The sequence below is a fragment of the Nicotiana tabacum genome, chromosome 3 (genome assembly GCF_000715075.1).
Source record: "Nicotiana tabacum cultivar K326 chromosome 3, ASM71507v2, whole genome shotgun sequence".
In the NCBI taxonomy this organism is placed as follows: domain Eukaryota; kingdom Viridiplantae; phylum Streptophyta; class Magnoliopsida; order Solanales; family Solanaceae; genus Nicotiana; species Nicotiana tabacum.
This window is the reverse complement of record NC_134082.1, coordinates 49,936,925-49,955,718: the sequence shown is the minus strand read 5'-3', so window position 1 is coordinate 49,955,718 and position 18,794 is coordinate 49,936,925. Positions and strand designations below refer to the sequence as shown.

General features: G+C 37.2%; 2 protein-coding genes across 5 annotated transcripts; one reads left to right on the top strand and one right to left on the bottom strand.

Moving 5' to 3' along the window:
- Positions 1-6,590: 6,590 nt before the first annotated feature.
- Positions 6,591-9,401, top strand: LOC107809682 (peroxidase 42-like). The gene is made up of 3 exons (XM_016634349.2): positions 6,591-6,688; positions 8,188-8,497; positions 8,709-9,401. The coding sequence occupies exons 1-3, from the start codon at positions 6,653-6,655 to the stop codon at positions 8,795-8,797; spliced, it is 435 nt and encodes a 144-aa protein (XP_016489835.1). The 5' UTR covers positions 6,591-6,652; the 3' UTR covers positions 8,798-9,401.
- On the bottom strand, positions 8,154-17,195 carry LOC107809671 (calcium-dependent protein kinase-like). Of its 4 annotated transcripts, none has more exons than XR_012707509.1 (8): positions 16,029-17,195; positions 14,239-14,382; positions 13,994-14,146; positions 12,793-12,905; positions 11,889-12,280; positions 10,092-10,191; positions 9,881-10,009; positions 8,154-8,287 (listed from the first exon to the last, which is right to left on the bottom strand). XR_012707509.1 is itself a non-coding variant. In XM_016634330.2 (8 exons), the coding sequence occupies exons 1-8, from the start codon at positions 16,798-16,800 to the stop codon at positions 9,935-9,937; spliced, it is 1,653 nt and encodes a 550-aa protein (XP_016489816.2). In that variant the 5' UTR covers positions 16,801-17,186; the 3' UTR covers positions 9,627-9,934. The 4 variants fall into 4 exon arrangements, 3 of the variants coding, with proteins under 3 accessions (XP_016489816.2, XP_075105510.1, XP_075105511.1); XM_016634330.2 differs by lacking the exon at positions 8,154-8,287 and having other exon boundaries at positions 9,627-10,009; positions 11,889-12,016; positions 12,113-12,280; positions 16,029-17,186; XM_075249409.1 differs by lacking the exon at positions 8,154-8,287 and having other exon boundaries at positions 9,627-10,009.
- Between the last annotated feature and the right edge of the window lie 1,599 nt (positions 17,196-18,794).

The following is an 18,794-nucleotide window of genomic DNA, read 5'->3' as shown; positions in this document are numbered from 1 at the left end:
CTAATTCTAGACCCCTTAGCTTTCGAAGCACCGTCCATAAAGATGGTCCAGATTCGCGAGGAAGTCCCCGAGGTTAACAATAATTCCTTTCCGACTTTGGGTATTAAGGTTGGGGTAAAGTCGGTCACGAAATCTGCCAAAATTTGTGATTTTATGGCGGTTCGGGGCCGATACTCGATATCGTACCCGCTAATTTCTACGACTTATTTGGCCAACTGACCCGAAAGCTCGAGTTTATGCATAATGTTCCTCAGCGGGTAAGAGGTTATGACACATATGGGGTGGAATTAAAAGTACGGTTTCAACTTTCTTGAGGATCTTAGCAAAGCGAGCGCTAATTTTTCCAAGTGAAGATAACTTGTTTCAACCTCGCCTAGAGTTCTACTAAAATAGCAAATAGGAAATTGCGTACTTTCCTCTTCTCTAACTAAGACCCCACTTACCGCCACTTCCCTCCACTTCGGATACCGCCAAGTAAAGGTATAGCTGGTCATCCGCCTTTGGAGTATGCAGCAGGGGTGGACTCAAAAGGTACCACTTGAGTTCTTCCAAAGCTTGTTTGCACTCTAGAGTCCAAGAAAAGTTATTCTTCTTCTTCAATAGCGAGAAGAACCGGCGGCTTTTGTCTGAGGACCTCGATATGAACCGACCTAGGGCAGCGATACACCCAGTTAATCTATGAATGGCCTTGAGACTGTCCATTACGGTGATGTCTTCTATGGCTTTGATTTTATCAGGATTGATTTCGATCCCTCGGCTGGACACCATGAACCCAAGGAATTTTCCAGATCTGACCCTGAATGCGCATTTTCTGAGGTTCAGCTTCATATTATAGTTCTTCAATATGTCAAAGGTTTCCTACAAATGTATCAAATGGTCCTCTACTCGTAGGTACTTAACTAACATGTCGCTAATATAAATTTCCATTGATTTTCATATTTGTTCCTCGAACATCCGGTTTACTAGGCTTTGATAAGTGGCACCAATATTCTTCAGTCCGAACGACATTACATTATAACAGTAGGTGTCGAACTTAGTGATAAAGGAATCTTTTGCTTGATCGTCCGTGTCTATCCGGATTTGGTTGTGCCCGGAATAGGCGTCGAGAAAACTGAGTATATCTTGCCCAACCATCGCATCGATCATGCGATCGATGTTAGGCAAAGGAAAAGAATCCTTAGGGCATGCCTTGTTCAAGTCATTATAATCTATGCATATTCTTAATCTATTTCCCTTTTTACGCACTACCACTATGTTAACTAACCGGTCTGGGTATTTAACTTCCCGAATAGAATCTATTTTAAGGATCTTAGATACCTCGTCTTTGATGAAAGCATGCTTAATTTTGGACCGAGGCCTCCTCTTCTGTTTAACCGGGTAGAACTTTGGATCCAAACTCATCTTGTGAATAGTTATATACGGCGAGATACCTATCATATCAAGATGGGACTAGGCAAAACATGATATGTTAATTTTAAGGAAACTAATGACTTCTTTCCTGATCCCGGGGGTCAACCCCGTGCCTAGCTATATCTTTCGATCTGACATGTGTTCAGTCAATACAACTTGTTCCAGTTCTTCGAGTGTAGATTTGGTGGTGTCGGTATCATCAAGAGTTATGAACGATTTGGGAAGTTCGTAATGATCTTCCTCATCGACTTCTCGTCCCTCTGGTCTGGCTAGGACTGGTATCGGTGATTGCTATTTGACTTCGGCCTTTCTAGATGACTCCCCGACTTTAACATTGGGATGACGGGTATTGAGAGTACTTCATTAACTGCGAACATTTCCTTTATGGGTGGCAGTTCTCCGTACATTTTCTTGATTCCTTCAGGTGTGGTGAACATTAATACCTAGTGCAAGGTCGAAGGTACTGCCCTCATGTTGTGAACCCATGGCCTTCCGAACAGGGCGTTATATCTCATATCCCTTTAGATCACATAGAATTTTATTTCCTGGATGGTTTCGTTATCTCCCCATTACAGTTTCACACACCATGTTAAATCCGTTCAACATCCGAGTTGCGGGCACTATCCGATCTTGTAGACCCAACTCTTCCACGACCCTCAATTTGATAATGTTGGTTGAGCTGCCTTGATCAATTAACACACGTTTAACTCGAAATTTATTTATAAGAACGGATATTGCCAGTGCATCATTGTGCGGTTGTACGATGCCATCGGCGCCCTCATCGTTGAACGAAATGGTTCATTCCGGGATGTAATCTCGGGTTCATTTTTCCCTTGTAATGGACACCTTAGTGCGCTTTAGTATGGGTCCCTGGGGGGCATTGACCCCTCCAATGATCATGTTGATAACATGTTGTGGCTCCTCCTGTTTGGTTTATTTGAATGGACCCAGAGGGGCTCCCGAGCTGATCATCCTCGTCTCTAATTTTTGACTGGTACCTGTTATGGACGTCGGCCCAAGTTACCGCTGGGTACTCTATCAAATTCTGTTTCAACTGTTGCGAAGCTAAGGAGCTTCGAGGGTTGATTCCTTGAGTGAACGCCTGAACGACCCAATCTTCCTCAACCAGAGGCAGATCTCCATTTGAAACCTCGCTACGAATTCCCTAAGCATTTCATTATCTCTTTATTTTACCTTGAAATGGTCCAATTTTCTAGTTTCGACCTTGATGGCCCCGACAAGTGATTTTACAAAGGCATCTACAAGCATAGCAAACGAATAAATAGAATTAGGGGGTAAGTTGTGATACCATATCATAGTTCCTTTTGACAAGGTTTCCCCAAACTTTTTTAACAGAACTGATCGATCTTGTCATCTTCTAGGTCGTTCCCCTTTATGGAATACATATACGAGGTCACTTTCTCATTTGGATCTGTAGTTTCGTTATATTTTAGGATATCGGGCATGCGAAACTTCTTTGGGATTGGCTTCAGTGATGCGCTCGAAGGAAAAGGCTTTTGGACAAATTTCTTGGAGTCCAGACCTTTCAATATTGGGGGTGCTCCTAGGATTTAATAAACTCTAGATTATAGGTCTCCACCTTTTCATCGTTAGCCTCAATTTTCTTTTTCCCCGATTCCACACGCTTTCTCAGTTCCTCAAGCATTTTTATTATTTAGGGGTTGGTCCCGGGCTCAATTTCTTTCTTCGGGTATTTTTCCGGGATGGTTCGGGCTCAACCCTGCTGGGGGCGTGGCTTTGATTCTATAGTTGTGCTATCGCCGCTTGTTGAGCCAGTAATATTTCGAAGATTACCCGTAGATTGATCCCGTCTCCTTTACCTTCGGGTGTACCCCGAGTCATTGGTCGGGCTCCTCCGCGAACGTTGTTCTTAGGGTCGGTCGGCAGGTTGGCTCGAGGGCCACGTGTGAGTTGGCATCGATTGGGCCTGCCACGGGGACTCCATTGGGGTCAGCAGGGGGCACCTTGTTGCTGAGTACTTTATTATTATTTTTGCCATGATGACCAGACTCAACAACAATGTTCAAGTGAGCAGACTGGGAGTTTGAAATTCTTAGGTGGATCTAAAATAAAAATCTTATAGAACAAGCGTAAAATATTGTGTGTTGAGGAAATTTCTATCAAACTACCACTATTATCCTTAGCCCCATGATGGGCGCCAAATTGTTTACCCTTAAAATGGATAACAATTGAATTTATACGCAATTTTAAGGATATGTGGATTGATTCAATACAAATGATTTACAATGTTAGATAAGCAAATAAAAAAAGAACAAACAACCAAACTAGTGCTGATAGTGAGTCGGGCCTCACAACAACAAACTTGCCTTCGGCTCCGAGTCAATACTTATAAAGAACTTATGGACAAAAGCAAGAATATTGAATAACTTTTTAAAATAGAGAAAACAGATATATATTGCCTTGGTATGCGTGTTACAAAAAGTTTATTGAATAATAGACTTCCCCTTTATATAGTAGAGGAGTTCTACCCCAAGTACAATTCTAAGAAAGGTAAAAATCTCTCTTTTTGCTAATTATTGATATGCCGCTGATACGGGCCGGGATCCACGTCGTGATATCCGGTTGGGCACGTATATCACAACCCTTTGTTAATCGTGTGTGGTCATTTGGCATTGCTTCGAGCTCGGACCGGGTCCGGGGGAGGGGCATGTCTCAATGGCTCCGAGGGCAAGTGTTATGTTCGGGTCTTGATACTGAAAGCTCCCAACTTCGACTTCGATTCATCGCAGTTATGTCTTTGCCTCATTTGCCCCACCGAAAAATTGGGATGTTCCTTAGCCTCGGTTTTACGTGTGTACACATATACTATTATTTGTTTGACTTCAGCTCAACTTATTCCGTTTTTTATTAAACTAAATAAAATATTATCGTTTTCGTACATTTAAGCTGTAATTAATATAAAAAACACATCGATAATGTTTTCATTGTATTTGAATCAATTTTTGGTTCCATTGATATTTCAGTTTCTATTAAATACCTTGCTTAATGCATCATACCTTAACACCCAATCCATTTTTATAGCCAAGTGATTCAACTATGTCCCAATATGAATAAAGAACCCAAATTCTATCCACCTTTAAAAAAACGAGATCTTTGATTCATGTGTAGGAGCATTATCCAACTACAGTCGTGATCTGTTTGGTTGTTATTTGTAGTGGCGTAGCCATGAATTCTGTTAAGGGCGTAAAAATTTTAAATAAGTCAATAATTTTTTTGTCAATGAATGAAGTACCAAAATTTTTAGATCATACTACGTAACATTTAGCTAAACTATTAAAAAAAATTAATAGAACTATAATTTTATAAATCAAAATTAAAATAACAAAAAGACAACAATAGAAATTTTACTAACAAAAGTAAGCATAAAATAAAATTAAAGTGAGAGTCGAGAGGATTTGTAGTTTGTAGAAAGCTTGTGTTGAAGAAATTTTTAAAGAGCTTGACTTTTAAATTATAAAATTTATTTAAAAATAATCTTTTAGCTAAAAATTTACTATTAAGATTTGTTTATTTCTACACAAATTTTAAGTTTTAAGAGTTATTTATTAGGAAATTTTTTAGATTGAAAAAGAATCAAATAGATGGACTGTCTCACTCAACTGTGTTAAGGATGTTCAAATAAAATATATAACCATATAAAGTACTTCCTCCGTTCCAGGTTATGTGAACCTATTTCCTTTTTGGTCTGATCCAAAAAGAGTGACCCCTTTATAAATTTGTTTTATTTTCGAAAAAATAGAAATAATAATAATAATAATAATAATAATAATAATAATAATAATAAATGGACTTTTCCCGACGATGAATCTCCTAGACAGTTTTCTTGAGAGATTAAAGTCTAAAAAATTATAAAATGGAAAAATACAAATTATGATTTTAAGGAGGTTTACGTGTAGATAAACTTTGGATGACTTGATAATATAAAAAATTCCTTACATGATGGTATTCATAATGTAAACGCATACATGAAAAAGCTTGTGTGTGTTATAAATAGAATTCTATTTAAGGTGAATATCTATATTTTAGAAAGATTTCAGGGCTTGTTACTTGGTGGCTAACTCACTTTTTCCCTATAAATAGAGGGGTCATATTCCATTGTAACTCGTCTCAAAACAATAAGAATTATCTCTCTTCTTTCCTCTGCAATACTTATCTTCTTTTTTTATTGTTTTATAACAGTGTGATCATTCACCTACAAACTATAATGAAATTCAAAGCGCAATTCTTGTTCATCCCAAGTATTAGCAAAGGCAAACTGAAGTAATGAAGAAAACAATTGAAAAGAGCAAAGGATTCTATTATTATTACACACACGTGTGTGTGTCTTTTAGCCACAAACTCAATTGAAGTTTGGAGGACAGAATATCAGGGGGTGGGGGGGGGGGGGACCAAAATGGGCGCGTTAACTAGATATGCCCATCCCCCAGGGTGAGCCCAAGTTTTTACAATCAATTTTTAAGATAACTTATCTTCTTAATAGTGCCATTAATTAAAACATTTTTTTAATCTACAACTAGCGCTTGGCTATAACGAAAATTGAAGGAATTTTTCCTAATGACATATATGTATTGTCTCCAATAGAGATATGGACATGCCTAACAATTTTCACCTGCAATTGACAATAACAACCCAGTATAACCCTACTAGTAATGTTTGGGGAGGGTAGTATGTACGTAGACCTTATCCCTAACCATATAATTCTACTAGTAGGATTTGGGGAGGATAGTATGTACGCAGACTTATCCCTACCCTGGGGTAGAGTGACTGTTTCAAATAAACCCTCGGCATCTCTCCCTCCAAGAAATCTCCACCTTACTCTTGGGAAGAAATCTCCACCTTACTCTTGGGTGGCTCAACTCACAAGCTTCTTGATTGGAAGTGCGGGAGCTCACCACTAGAGCAACGGTTGTCAATCAATTGTACCTATTAATGATGCTCTTGTTACTTTTGATAGTGCACTGATGCAACCCGATACAGTATAAGCAATTTCTAACACTGTTAACGTGGTGCTACAAAAGATTTAGCTCTGCAAGTACAGCTTGAGAGAATAGTACTCTATATTGCAAGGGTTGTGGGTATATCCCACATCGGTAATTGAAGCCTTCTTATAGAAGACCAATTAAATGCACTATAAATCGTATTGTATTCAGCATTTAGTCTCCATCGAGAGAGCACCAAATGGAACGACTCTTGTAGATAGATGAGGGAGATAGTGCTCCCACACACTAATACACTAGTACAATCCTTCTTACGCACTTCCATGGATTTCTTTGCAATGTTACTTCTCCTTTTCGTCTTCTTATATTTTGGATATGCAAATTGCCTCTTTCATGCAAATTTCTGATTCAACCTTACATTCCGACATGTATATTGTAATCGTGTATTTAAACTTTTTAAGAACTAGGGTATGTTAAAATATAAGTAATTTTCTTACATATACTGTGATGTTTAAAAAACAAATAGAAAATATTATCCCAAGAACACGTCAAACACTATGGAGTTGGAAATTAGGGGTTGGAGGTTGGGAGTCGAGTGGAGGTGGCCGGTGGGGTGGGGTCAGGGGCAGGGGCGACGTAAAGGTGGGGGCGGGCTGGCGGGGAGGGAGAGACGGGGTTGAAGTAGTGGATGAGGATGAGGGTGTTGGGGGTGGGAAGGAGACTGAGAATGGAATGACACTTGTAGAACTTGTTTTCTTACTTCCACTAAAGAAATGAACTCTAGCTTTGGCCGGATTATTTGGAAGAAAACTACGACATTTATAGGAGTATTATTTTCTTCCCCTGTTCCTGGGATGTTTTTCTTTTTCTATTACTACTAGTTGGGTTCAGGAAACAAGTAGGCATTACAAGTAGTCAGTGTTCATATTCATGTTTAGGCTTGAAGTTCTCCAACTCTGAGCAAGGCTTGTTTTCCTACTTTAAAGCTGAAGACCCCCATTTTACTTTATTTATATGAAGATAGCAGGTCCAGATATTTCTTTATCTCTCTTTTTGCACTCTAAAAGTGGCTTTTTAGCATAGAATGCATAGTGTTACCTACTGTTATCGGAGGGGGGGAATTCAGGACCTTAAGCGTGATCATATATTATATGTATGCATTTTAATTGTTTTCCTATTTGCAGCATGTATACATAGTTCGTATCGAAATCGAGGGTTCAGCTGAATCTATTGATTCAGGAGGAGCAGAGCAGATATATATTCTTGGGCAACACCTCCCAGACCACAATGAAAGCATGAGCTTTGTACTTGAGAGATTTTCCAACATTGGAATTAACATTCCTAGAGTTGTTTCCTTGCTAGGCATACACATACCACTCTACCTGAATTTCTTGAACCCCCACCGTGTGTGCAGAGGTGGATCCAGGATTTAAAGTTTATAGGTTCTTATAGCGATCTTAAGTAAATATACAATAAGTAACTGGGTTCACAATCAAATATTGATGGATATTTAGTAAATCTTTTAATACATATACAAGGTATGTGCAAAAGCTACTGGGTCTCATATAATAAGCTGGATCCGCCCCTGCATGCGTGAGGTCCCCAGAAGAGGCAAACCAAATTGCGTGCAGCCTTATCTTGCATTTCTGCAAGATGTTTTCATGGCTTGAATTCTTGACCTCCTCCTGGTCACGCAGTCGGCAGCTCTTACTGTTGCGCCAAGACTTTAGTTCTTGGATCAATTATTAAAAAGGGAGAAGAAAAGATCAAAGTTAATTATCTATCATTTCTCTTGCAGGTGCTCACAGCACATTGTATTAAGTTGGTTCACCGTTTATATCGCGAAGTGGACCCTCAACTCAACCCTCAACATGTACCCCACATGCTCAAGAAATGTCCTGATCCAAAGGCCGTGCAGTATGTGAGAAACGACAGAGACACACCCATGAAACGAGACAACAACTACTACAGGAACATGATTGGACAACAAGGGATTGATGTTGGTGGACCAACAATTAGCTGTGCACAAAAGGACCAGGCCCTATGTATAGAAAACGGCAAAGAACCAAGACTACTTTTCAAAGAGCCATCACTATCTGGTACAAAGGGTAAGATCAGACAGCAGTGCAGTCTTGCCAATAAGCTCCACTATAGGAACTTGGTTTTGATATTACTTGTACTCATTACAACTCCCCCCTCCCCCCTCTTCTCCCTTTACATTTGTATATGTGAGGGAGAGGACAGTGAAATCTGTGAAAACATACTAATTTTTCAATACTAAAGATTTTTATTTACATCAATGTCATCATTGAACATCAGGGCTGCTAAAACTGATAATAATGCAAAGAGGTTCAGACGGAGAGGCAGAAGAGCTACAACTACAAGCAGCGGAACTTTTTCTTTTTTAATGATAGCGGTGTCCAAGTCAGCAAGCAACTGTTTCACTGGTACATGCGTCATAATACCATTACAGGTCCCGGATAGCGCTATCCACAAGGCTAAGCAAGTGAAAGGAAATCACCTTTTTTATTTTGCTTCTACAAAATTCAAACCTCTCATTCCTATTTCCTCAATCATTAGATTATGCCCTTGAGTGCTATTACAAGTACATGACTTCAATGTAGTAGAGGAGAAAGGGAAGTCGGAATCATCTGACGCCATCAAGACTTAATGCAGACAGTTAAGAAGCAAAGACCCTATTAGATAGGATCGCTAGATTAAAAGAATGGAGAAATGGTATTGTAAGGGAACAAAGTATGTCTCCCTTGAGCGAGTTCTTAGTTCAAGAGTAATGGCATACAAACATAAATTCATAAGCTAGTTATAGGTTGAATTGCTCCTAAGACCAGAACACTACATGCATATTCAGAAAGATCACCAACCCATCACTATAAATCTTGCACTGACGCAAAAGATCTAACACATGTAGTTTTACAATAATTAAGTTCTTCGACAGACATACACTTTTCATCCCCTTCACATGTTCTTTTAAATTTCCAGGACTTTGAATAGCTTCAGAAACATAAAAGATGATCAGGTTCTTTGTTTTATTATAAACCAAGTAAGAAGGTTTAATACGTTCCTTCCGAATAACAAATTATAATAGAATGCACCAATTACAACTGGATCTGTTCACGAAAAAGAAACTATTCCCTCTGTGACAAAAAACGAAAGGATGATACACTGTTCAAGATCAACACATCTAACTATATTGTTATATATTCAGACAGTGATCTCTTATTGTTAAATTTTGTAAAAGTATTTGAAAAAATCTTAATAAAAGAAAAACAGCTCGATTTCTCAAATAGTAATATTTTCGTTCTTTTTGGGATGGAAGGAATATACATTATAAATAAATGAATTTTATTAGATATTCTGCTTTAAATTGGATGTACACCAAAATGCTTCCTTCATTCCACTGCTTTCCAAAGTTGTCAAAGCAAGTCAAAAAATATTGGAGATATCAGGTATAACAAGTACATCAAGAATACCTCTGCCGCCTTTTCTGAATCTTCTCTTGTTTGCAAGGTTACTGTTTGAAGGAACTAAAAAATTTTCTCTTGTGGTTGTGTTCCACTCCTCATCATCGCGCAGAACTCCTCATAATTGATCCTACCGTCCTGTTTAAGTGAAAGAGTATTGGTAAAATCCAGTATCATAGTAGAGCTACAAATGTTAAACATTACATCTGAAACTACTTACATGATCTGTGTCCACCTCTGCTATAATTTCCTTTATGGTTGCCTCATCACCCATACCGTACTCCTTCATAGCACTTTCCAATTCATCTTTTGTTATGAAGCTGAACCACATTAACAAAAAAAAAAAAAAAAGAAGAAGTAAACATCTCAAAGGAATGATATGTGAAAAGATAATGTCTAAGACAGATCCTACCAAATCCGTAAAATAAGGTTTCCTTAAATGCGATTAACTTGTTATTCATGAAACAGACCATCTACGTTCACCCTATTTAGCTATAGAAGAGCCCTACTGACTTTTTATTCATGGAATGAGACTTGTTTCCTCTTTAACTCAGGGCCTTATAGATAGGATTTTTCATTCTTTTTTTGGGGGGAGGGGGATTAAAGGCCGCTGAACAAGCATAGAAACTTCACTTGTCGAGGAAAGAAATCATGAATATTTTGGGAGAAGATTTTCGTAAAAGTTGAGAAAGCATTAGAAAGCTCCCAAAATGCACCAAAGAGAGCTCAATATGTCAAAAATACTTATGTTGAATCAGGAGGATGATTAATATGCAAATTTAACGGTTTGAGATTCCATAGCCTGGAACTATGAATGCTAACCAATGCATGCAATCAACTACTCATAGAAATGTGGAACATATTACTCAATTGGGGTCCATTGGCTTGTGGAACTTGGTTGGCTAGATATGTTAGACCAACCATATATCATTATGAGGACTACTATGAGTGGCAAACGGGTGGGTCGGGTCGGGTCGGATATGGTTCGGATCGGAAACGGGTAATGAAAAAACAAATAAATTATCCGACCCGATCCATATTTAATACAGATAAAAAACGGGTTAACCAGCGGATAATATGATAACCATACTATCTATGACTTCTTGCATATGATCACTTTTGCGAGAATTCTCAGTCTCCCTAACTTGAGGAACCCCCAATTTGAGGCTTTACAAATGTAAAAGTTAGACCCACTGGTTATCCATTAATTACCCATTGGTTATCCGTTTTCTAAATGGATAATATGGTTCTTATCCATATTTGACCCGTTTTTAAAAAGTTCATTATCCAACTCATTTTTTAGTGGATAATTTGGGTGGTTAACTGTTTTCTTTTAACCTTTTTGCCATCCCTAAGGACTACCATATGTTGAATGACACAATGAGGTCTCACTGATACTGGGGTGAGGGGAAAGATTGCAGTAATAACAACCAAGATATCAGAAAAGCACTAACTCATATGGAAACATGCCCCTGCCTGTAAATAATATCTACCACCAACCCATGCCCAATCCCATCCATGGTCGTACTAATAGAGTTACACTAGAGGCAGATTGAGGGTTTAAACTTGATGGGTTCAAATCTTTAAGGTTCTAACATTGAACTCATTGTACTTTTGGAATTATGGGTCCAACATTTAATATCTGTTGAAACTTTTCTGCTTTTTCTCATATAAGTCTATGTTTCGCATAAAAAACACAGGGTTCAATTAACCCATACAGCTTAGGCTCCATCCGCCTCTCAGTTACACGTCCTGAAGGTCCAACAGTAAAAGGACTAGCTGGAAACAGCACCCAACTCCAACCATGAACCACATGCAGGGGAATGACTCCCATCGATTCATCATAATATAAACACTCAATAACAACAACGCTGAAATCTGCTTTTCATTTGCCTCCTGCTAAAGTTATCTTAACTGATCCACATTGGCATCTGGAAAATGCTATACAACCAAGATTTAATATAAGCTACAGTTCGCTGGAAACCAGAAACACTGAAAAACACTTTCGTGGACTCACCCGCTATGGTCCGTGTCAAAAAACTGAAAAGCTTTAAACAGATGGTCATCCCTTTCAAGCCGATGTCTATGCATTGTTGCAGTAACAAACTCGATGTAGTCAATCGTTCCATTTCCATCCACATCAGCCTGAAATATAGAACCATAAACAGGATAAATAGGAGTAATAAATCTGACAGGAAGCCAAAATAAACAGATAAATCTAGTCAAATGTATCATACTTACAGCTTCCATAAGTTGCTTAACTTCAGCCTCTGAAAGCTTTGATCCAAGGCGAGCCAGTCCTGATTTTAATTCTTCGTAAGTGATTGTCCCACTATTGTCTGTATCCATGTTTGCAAACATAGCTTTCAGACCCTTAATTTCTTCTTCAGATAAATTTTCTGCAATGACCTGGGGAATTCCAAATAACAGAACATCAGGAGGTTGAAATTTGAAAACAATGAGGGAAAATGGACACGGCCAATATCTACAGCATCTTTCATTGGCTAGCTAGGTAACTAATTACATGTTAGCCAACTGCAAAAGCTGTAATTTCTCCACCTTTGATATGAAATCATTTCTTTGATATACAGACATCCTGTGATGGAAAAGAATACATCAACAAAGACCTCACTCAACCCCCAAAAATATCTTGTGAAAGAACAAATTAGTTGATGTTGGACGGTTTCTTATTCAGCAAAGCAAATTTTAACCAATTCTGCGACAACTTTCTTAAAGAGATGAAACATCAGCTTGATTGTAGTTATACTTTCTAGATCAAGACCCTAGAAAATGCTACATCTCACTTTTACTGCTGAGGAAACACTGATGAAGGTCAAAGAGACATTCTAAGTGGCAGCAATCTTCAGACAATATTTAACCACTTTTCATATAGAAATAATAATTGCTATATCAAATTCTACCTTCAATGCGAGTTTCTTGAGCTTGTTCATTGCCCTGAACTGCTTCATTCTGGAGAGGACTGCACTGTCTATAGGCTTGTCTGATGCTTCTCCACTTCGAAGCCATGGATGTTCTGTAGAAGCAAGCGCAAAGTATATTAATGACATATAGTTTAGTTCCAGCATACTAAACAAGATCCAATCAAGTGAAAAAATCATATATCAAGAAGACTAAGAAACCTGATAAGCAAGTCAAAGTGGAAAGCAATAGGAAGACACTGAAAAGGCAAGATATACTCACTAATGCATCATAACATATGATAAAGTGTAAGAACACCTCGATGCACTTTTATCCACATTTTAAAACTTTGATTAACCAAAAAAGAATCTGAAGAGACAAGTATTTGGCTACTAGAGATGCAACATAAGCATAAAGTTCTTAAAGTAACTGAAAATCCAATAGTGGAATGGATCAAATATGGCCTTTATATTAGATACAGCCAACGAAAGACCAAACAACGAGCTTTTCTTTGGACATGATAAATAGAGTTAAAATTTTACCTCTAAATTCGTCTTTCACTTTTATTCATATGAGAAACAACAAAGCTATCACCTCCTACAGGTAACGAAACAACCTCTTGTTCTTTCTTGTCATCATCATATTGGTCACATAAATGTTAAAACAACTCACTCTTCGTAGCAGCTTCCGTCAAAAGAAATCAGTATGAAACTAGTTTGCATCTTGTGGTCTTAAAGTAAAGATTAATGTACTAAAATGCCCTTCGAATCAGGTGGTCTTAAACATGCCATGTGACATATTGGAATTAAAGAGTTACTAAATACAAAAAAATGGCATTCTTTTCTAAAAAGACTAAAGAGGAAATTAAGAAGCATAAATTGAAACAGAGTGACTAGTAGATTGTTATCCTATGTTTTGTGAAGAAAACATGAAGTATTGTCTAATAAGTGCCAAACATGAACTCTTACGGAAAAGCTAAACACAACTCCAGCTTATCTTTTATTGCATATACCAAGTACAGGGTCTGTCTCATACTTAATCCCCTTAATAGTGCTCTGGAAATATATTATATATAGTCACACTATGGACCAAAATACCCATGATTCTCTCCGTGACAATATAAAACCACATTGATCAAGTACTATATAAAATGAGAAGATCATGTTATAACTTTTGATTATACAAAATGAAAGAGAGAGATACCGAGAACTTCTGCTGATGTGATTCTGTTTTTTGCATCCTGTGTTAGCATTTTTCGAACAAGGTCCTTCGCACTATTTGATATGGATGGCCATGGATCACTCTGGAAGTCAATTTCTCCTTTTAGTATAGCATGGAATATTCCTTTTTCAGTTTCTGAAAAGATTTGGCAAGACATGTTAAAAGAGAAGTGCAGAAAATAACACCAAGTACAGCATCTTATTATGCTTTTTTATCTCTGTCCTTACCATCCCAAAATGGAGGTACACCACTAAGTAGAATATACAAAATAACACCTGCACTCCATACATCCGCTTCCTTTCCATAACTACGCCTCAATATTTCAGGAGCTACGTAGTATGCACTACCAACTATATCGCGATAAACCTTACCTGAAATAAATAAATGAAACATAAATTTGAGTTGTGTAGATCCTAAAAAACAGGTGGAGGAAACAAGGATAGTTTAAGTCAAGAATTGTTTGATAACTGCTTTAAGAACAAAATGCAAGCATGGTGGGATCATGAATATCATGGCAGGAAGCGTGCATGAAACTGATATACGTAACAGATCTTTTATGAGAGAAGCAGGTTTCAGTTGTTTATAGAGAGAAGAGGATTTCCTGTGAAGTACACCTATTAGTTATTCTATATAGACATCAAACCCATCCAAGGATCACTTGTTGGCTGACATCATGCAATGTTGTAGCTAATTAGTCTTATAGCAGTGTCTAAAAGTAGTAGTCCTCCTTATGAATTCGTAAATCATAACTAATCATTCTGGGATCAGAATAGCTGATGCTTCAAATAATTTGATGTCTAGTATAGCGAGTGCTTCCCTCAGTAATTCCAGATCATGAACATTTGGATTTAATTTATCTTCTCTCTTCCTTGACTAGTTATTTTTCTTATCACATAATGCGCCAGACTGATTTTGCTATTTCCTGCATATACATTGTCTATGGGTTTTATCTCCTTTTTCTGTTGTGGATTGAACATTGCCTGTTGAAAAGAGGAAAAAGAAAAGGCCTTTTCGTTTTGCCATTCAATTAGACATAATGTTGGACAGATCTTTTTTTTAAAAAAGAAGTTATTGTTGTGCCATTGAATTCCATAAACGAGTCTTCCACCAGTTTCTTTACAGCTCTAAAGTGAACCCATTATTATTGTTCTATACATGGAATTTCCTCAAAATACTTGAATTCTGCAAAGGTTCCTAATTGTAGAAGAAACAAAGTAGTCGTATTTCACAGCATAAGTGCCTGAGTCACGCCATTGAACAAGTTCTGAAAAGTTTAGTGAAACATTTTTTCCCACTACATGACACATATTGGACAAGTACTCTGTGCTAACCACTTCGGCGATCTTGTAACATACAAAAGGTTTAACATGGCAGGTGAAATTGTAATCGTGAAATACTTTCAAATTAACGGGTACTCTTGGTGAAAAAGGTCTCATGAAATCCTACCTACAAAAGCTGCAAGTTAGGTGAATGATAAAACTCTGATTTTACAAGCATTCTGTAGCGATACATGATTACAACACAAACATTCCTCTTCAGTATATAAGAGCCAGGAGAGCAAACTGCAGTAAATGTAATCCACTCTTTTTCAGGCATAGCATTAAATACATTTCCATATAACGTTTGGTTGTTCTTCTGAGTGCATTTTAGCTTGTACATGAGCCAAACCTTTACCTTTTGAAAATCATTTTCACTTAGATGCTACTGTCAGTGTCCTGGACCTAAGTGACCTTGTCATTGTACACTGACAGACAAAAGCAAGTAGCAATATTGATATGGCTGTGAATTACGCAAATCAATACCTATTTTTTAATCTCAGAAGCACAACAAATTTATCACAAACCATCAAGTCAATTACAAAACAATTACTGGTAAATATCTATGATAAACGTTAATTGGTAATCCAGTAAAAATAGTAACTAACCTATTATCACGGTTAAGGCTATACCAGTTGTGTAAAAATATTTATATAACTTGAATCAACAAATTAAAAGAGTGAGAGGGGCAAGAATATCACCTTCTTCAATGAAGACAGAAAGTCCAAAATCAGTTGCTTTTAGCATTGCACTTTCATCCTTACTAGTCAATAAGAAATTCTCAGGCTTGAGATCCCTATGCATAACACCCATGAAATGGCAAATGTAAACAACATTCACAATCTGTCTGATAATATCAGCAGCATCCTTCTCAGAGTAATATCCCCTGGCAATAATTTTATCAAACAACTCCCCTCCAGCACAAAGTTCCATAACAAGGTGCACTGAATACTTGTCCTCATATGCACCCTTGAATTCCACTATATTTGGTTGTCCACTCAAATGCTGCATAATTTGAATCTCCCTCTTAATATCCTCCTTATCTTTCTTATTCACAAGCTTCCTCTTCAATATTGACTTGCAAGCATAAGGCTGTCCAGTTGAAATCTCAGTACAATGGTAAATTACACCATATTGACCCCTACCCAATTCTTGCCCAAGTGTGTAATGTGCTTTGATATCCTCAAATGGCTTCCCCAAAATGGTATCTTGTTCTATTCTTTGTTCTTGAATATGGGGTTGTGAATTTTTCACAGGATTTTGGTGTACCTGTTGTTGTTGTTGTTGTTGTTGTTGTTGTTGTGCACGGGTCTTATATGGCCTTTCTTGAGGTGGTCTTTGATAGTTTTGATGATAATAAACTGGATGTTGATAATGTTGATAAGGTTGATATGCAGCATTTGCTCCTCTTCTTGGCCTATACCTTTTACCATCTGGTTGTCCATATTTGTTCTTGCTGAAACAACCTCCCATTTTTGCAGCCTATAAGACTGATCAGAATCTTTTGGTATTCAATTCCTTGAGATGTTTCTTTGATTACAAAATTGAATTCTGGTTCAAATTGAATGAAATGAAAATTTGAGATCATGACCAATTAGTTTAGGATTGAAACGTGGCTTAAATTTTGTTTATGTTATTGTGCAAAAGAAGTGGTTTTTATCAGCTGGATTAGGAAAAGAGGAAAAAGGAAAATATTTTGACTCTGTCAAAAGGAAAAGGGACAATCAAGATCGCAAAACCCAAATGAGGTTGAGTTCAAAAAAGGAGAATGTTGTGTCAGAGATATTCCTAAGATCAGAAAATGCCAAAGGGATTAAACTCTGTTTATTGTTTTCATGTAGTGTGTATGCATGTTATTCTGTTTCAACTTTCCTTTTTGCTCTGCCTTGTTTTCCTCAACAGCTTTTTCCAACTAGCGAAAAAGACGCATTATCTCTAGGTCACCTTAACCTTTTTCCAATAACTTTTAAAAATAGTGTGTACAGGAACTTAATTTTGTATGCATAAAAGTTGTAACCCCAATAAATACACAAACTTTGATGACAAGTCCAGTCGGTACAAATTTTGACATCCAACAAGAATAATATGGTGATAGGTTTCAGAGTCGAGAGTTAAATTATCTAATTTTAGGTAGGGGAATGCGCAAATTCGTTGCATAAGATCTATATTAGTAATTTGAGTTATAATTAATGGTTACTGCTCTACCTCCTAGGGTGGTGGGCATAAAATCCGAAAAATCGAATTCCGAATCGAACCGAATTAATTTGGTATTTCGGTTTCGGTTTATTCGGTATTTCGATTTATTTAGGTACAAATATTTTGGTATTTCGGTAATTCGGTTCGGTATACGGTATTGGGTTTTTAATATTTCGGTATTTCGGTACCGAAATGCCTACTTGTAGTCTTCATCAAATTTCTTAGCTCTGCCAACTTCCAAGCTGCTTGTATGAGTGAGCCTCTGCCTCCCTGCTTGAATGGATCCATAAATGGCTTCATTCAAGTAAATTACTCGGAATACAAACTCATGGCCGCCACTCACAAGTCATTTACGATTACTTATTAAAGTAATCAAAATATGTGTGATCCGAACTACACCACTAGCTAGTTAATAGTAAAAGGAATGGAGTTTGTGGTCTCTTCGTAAATCTTGCTGAGTAACACTGAATCATGCTAATCGGGATACAGAGCCTCTTGCATTACTTAAAACTGCCAAATAAGCAGATTGTGGCATAAGGTTGCATGTCCACTATTTATTTATTTATTTATTTTGATTGCATGTCCACTATTCCCTTTTTATTTTTTGGAATAGTGGGTTTTTTTTTTAATTTAATGTTAGCTTCTAAATAGCAGGGATAACATTTTCTTCTTTTACCTCATGTAGATTTCTTTTTTGATATCTGAAAGTTCTGCAAAAATATGTAAAAAGCTTGACAATTTTATGTTTATTACAGTGTGGTTATATTTTGTTCAACAGCCCAGGAACTTAAAACACAATTTCAAGTAGCAATTACGTTCACAAAAAGAAATATAATTAAATCCCAACAACCATACAAATGTTTAAGGTCCAAACTCCATATACTTGGACTCTTACTCGACCTCGAAGTGGCCAATCATTCATTTAAATGTCTGATGAATCGGCTGGATCATATTGTGTTGCTTATCCATATTGAAATTTGTGCTCATGTCTGTATAAGTTTATAGTAATCTAAATCAGTTTACCAGTGATAAATCAGTTTAGCACACAATGATTGACGTGGATTACATTAGTTAATGGAGTGGTGAGATAGTGAAGATTTGGTTTAAATCGAAACCGTACCGAAATTGTACCGATCCAAAATAAGAAATACTGAATCGTACCGAAATATTTTGGTACGGTATTTGGTATACACAATTGATAAACCGAATACCGAATTTTTTTAATATCGAACCGAAATACCGAATGTTCACTCCTACTACCTCTTCCACTA

Excerpts from the sequence above, each read along its gene's own strand:
- LOC107809682 (XM_016634349.2), top strand. The coding sequence starts at position 6,653 with ATGAGGGAGATAGTGCTCCCACACACTAATACACTA. Across the intron at positions 6,689-8,187 it reads TCCCACACACTAATACACTA|GTGCTCACAGCACATTGTAT; the intron begins GTACAATCCTTC and ends TTTCTCTTGCAG. Across the intron at positions 8,498-8,708 it reads ATCACTATCTGGTACAAAGG|GGCTGCTAAAACTGATAATA; the intron begins GTAAGATCAGAC and ends ATTGAACATCAG.
- LOC107809671 (XM_075249409.1), bottom strand. The coding sequence starts at position 16,800 with ATGGGAGGTTGTTTCAGCAAGAACAAATATGGACAACCAGATGGTAAA. Across the intron at positions 14,147-14,238 it reads TGTACCTCCATTTTGGGATG|AAACTGAAAAAGGAATATTC; the intron begins GTAAGGACAGAG and ends AAATCTTTTCAG. Across the intron at positions 12,281-12,792 it reads TCAAGAAACTCGCATTGAAG|GTCATTGCAGAAAATTTATC; the intron begins GTAGAATTTGAT and ends GGAATTCCCCAG.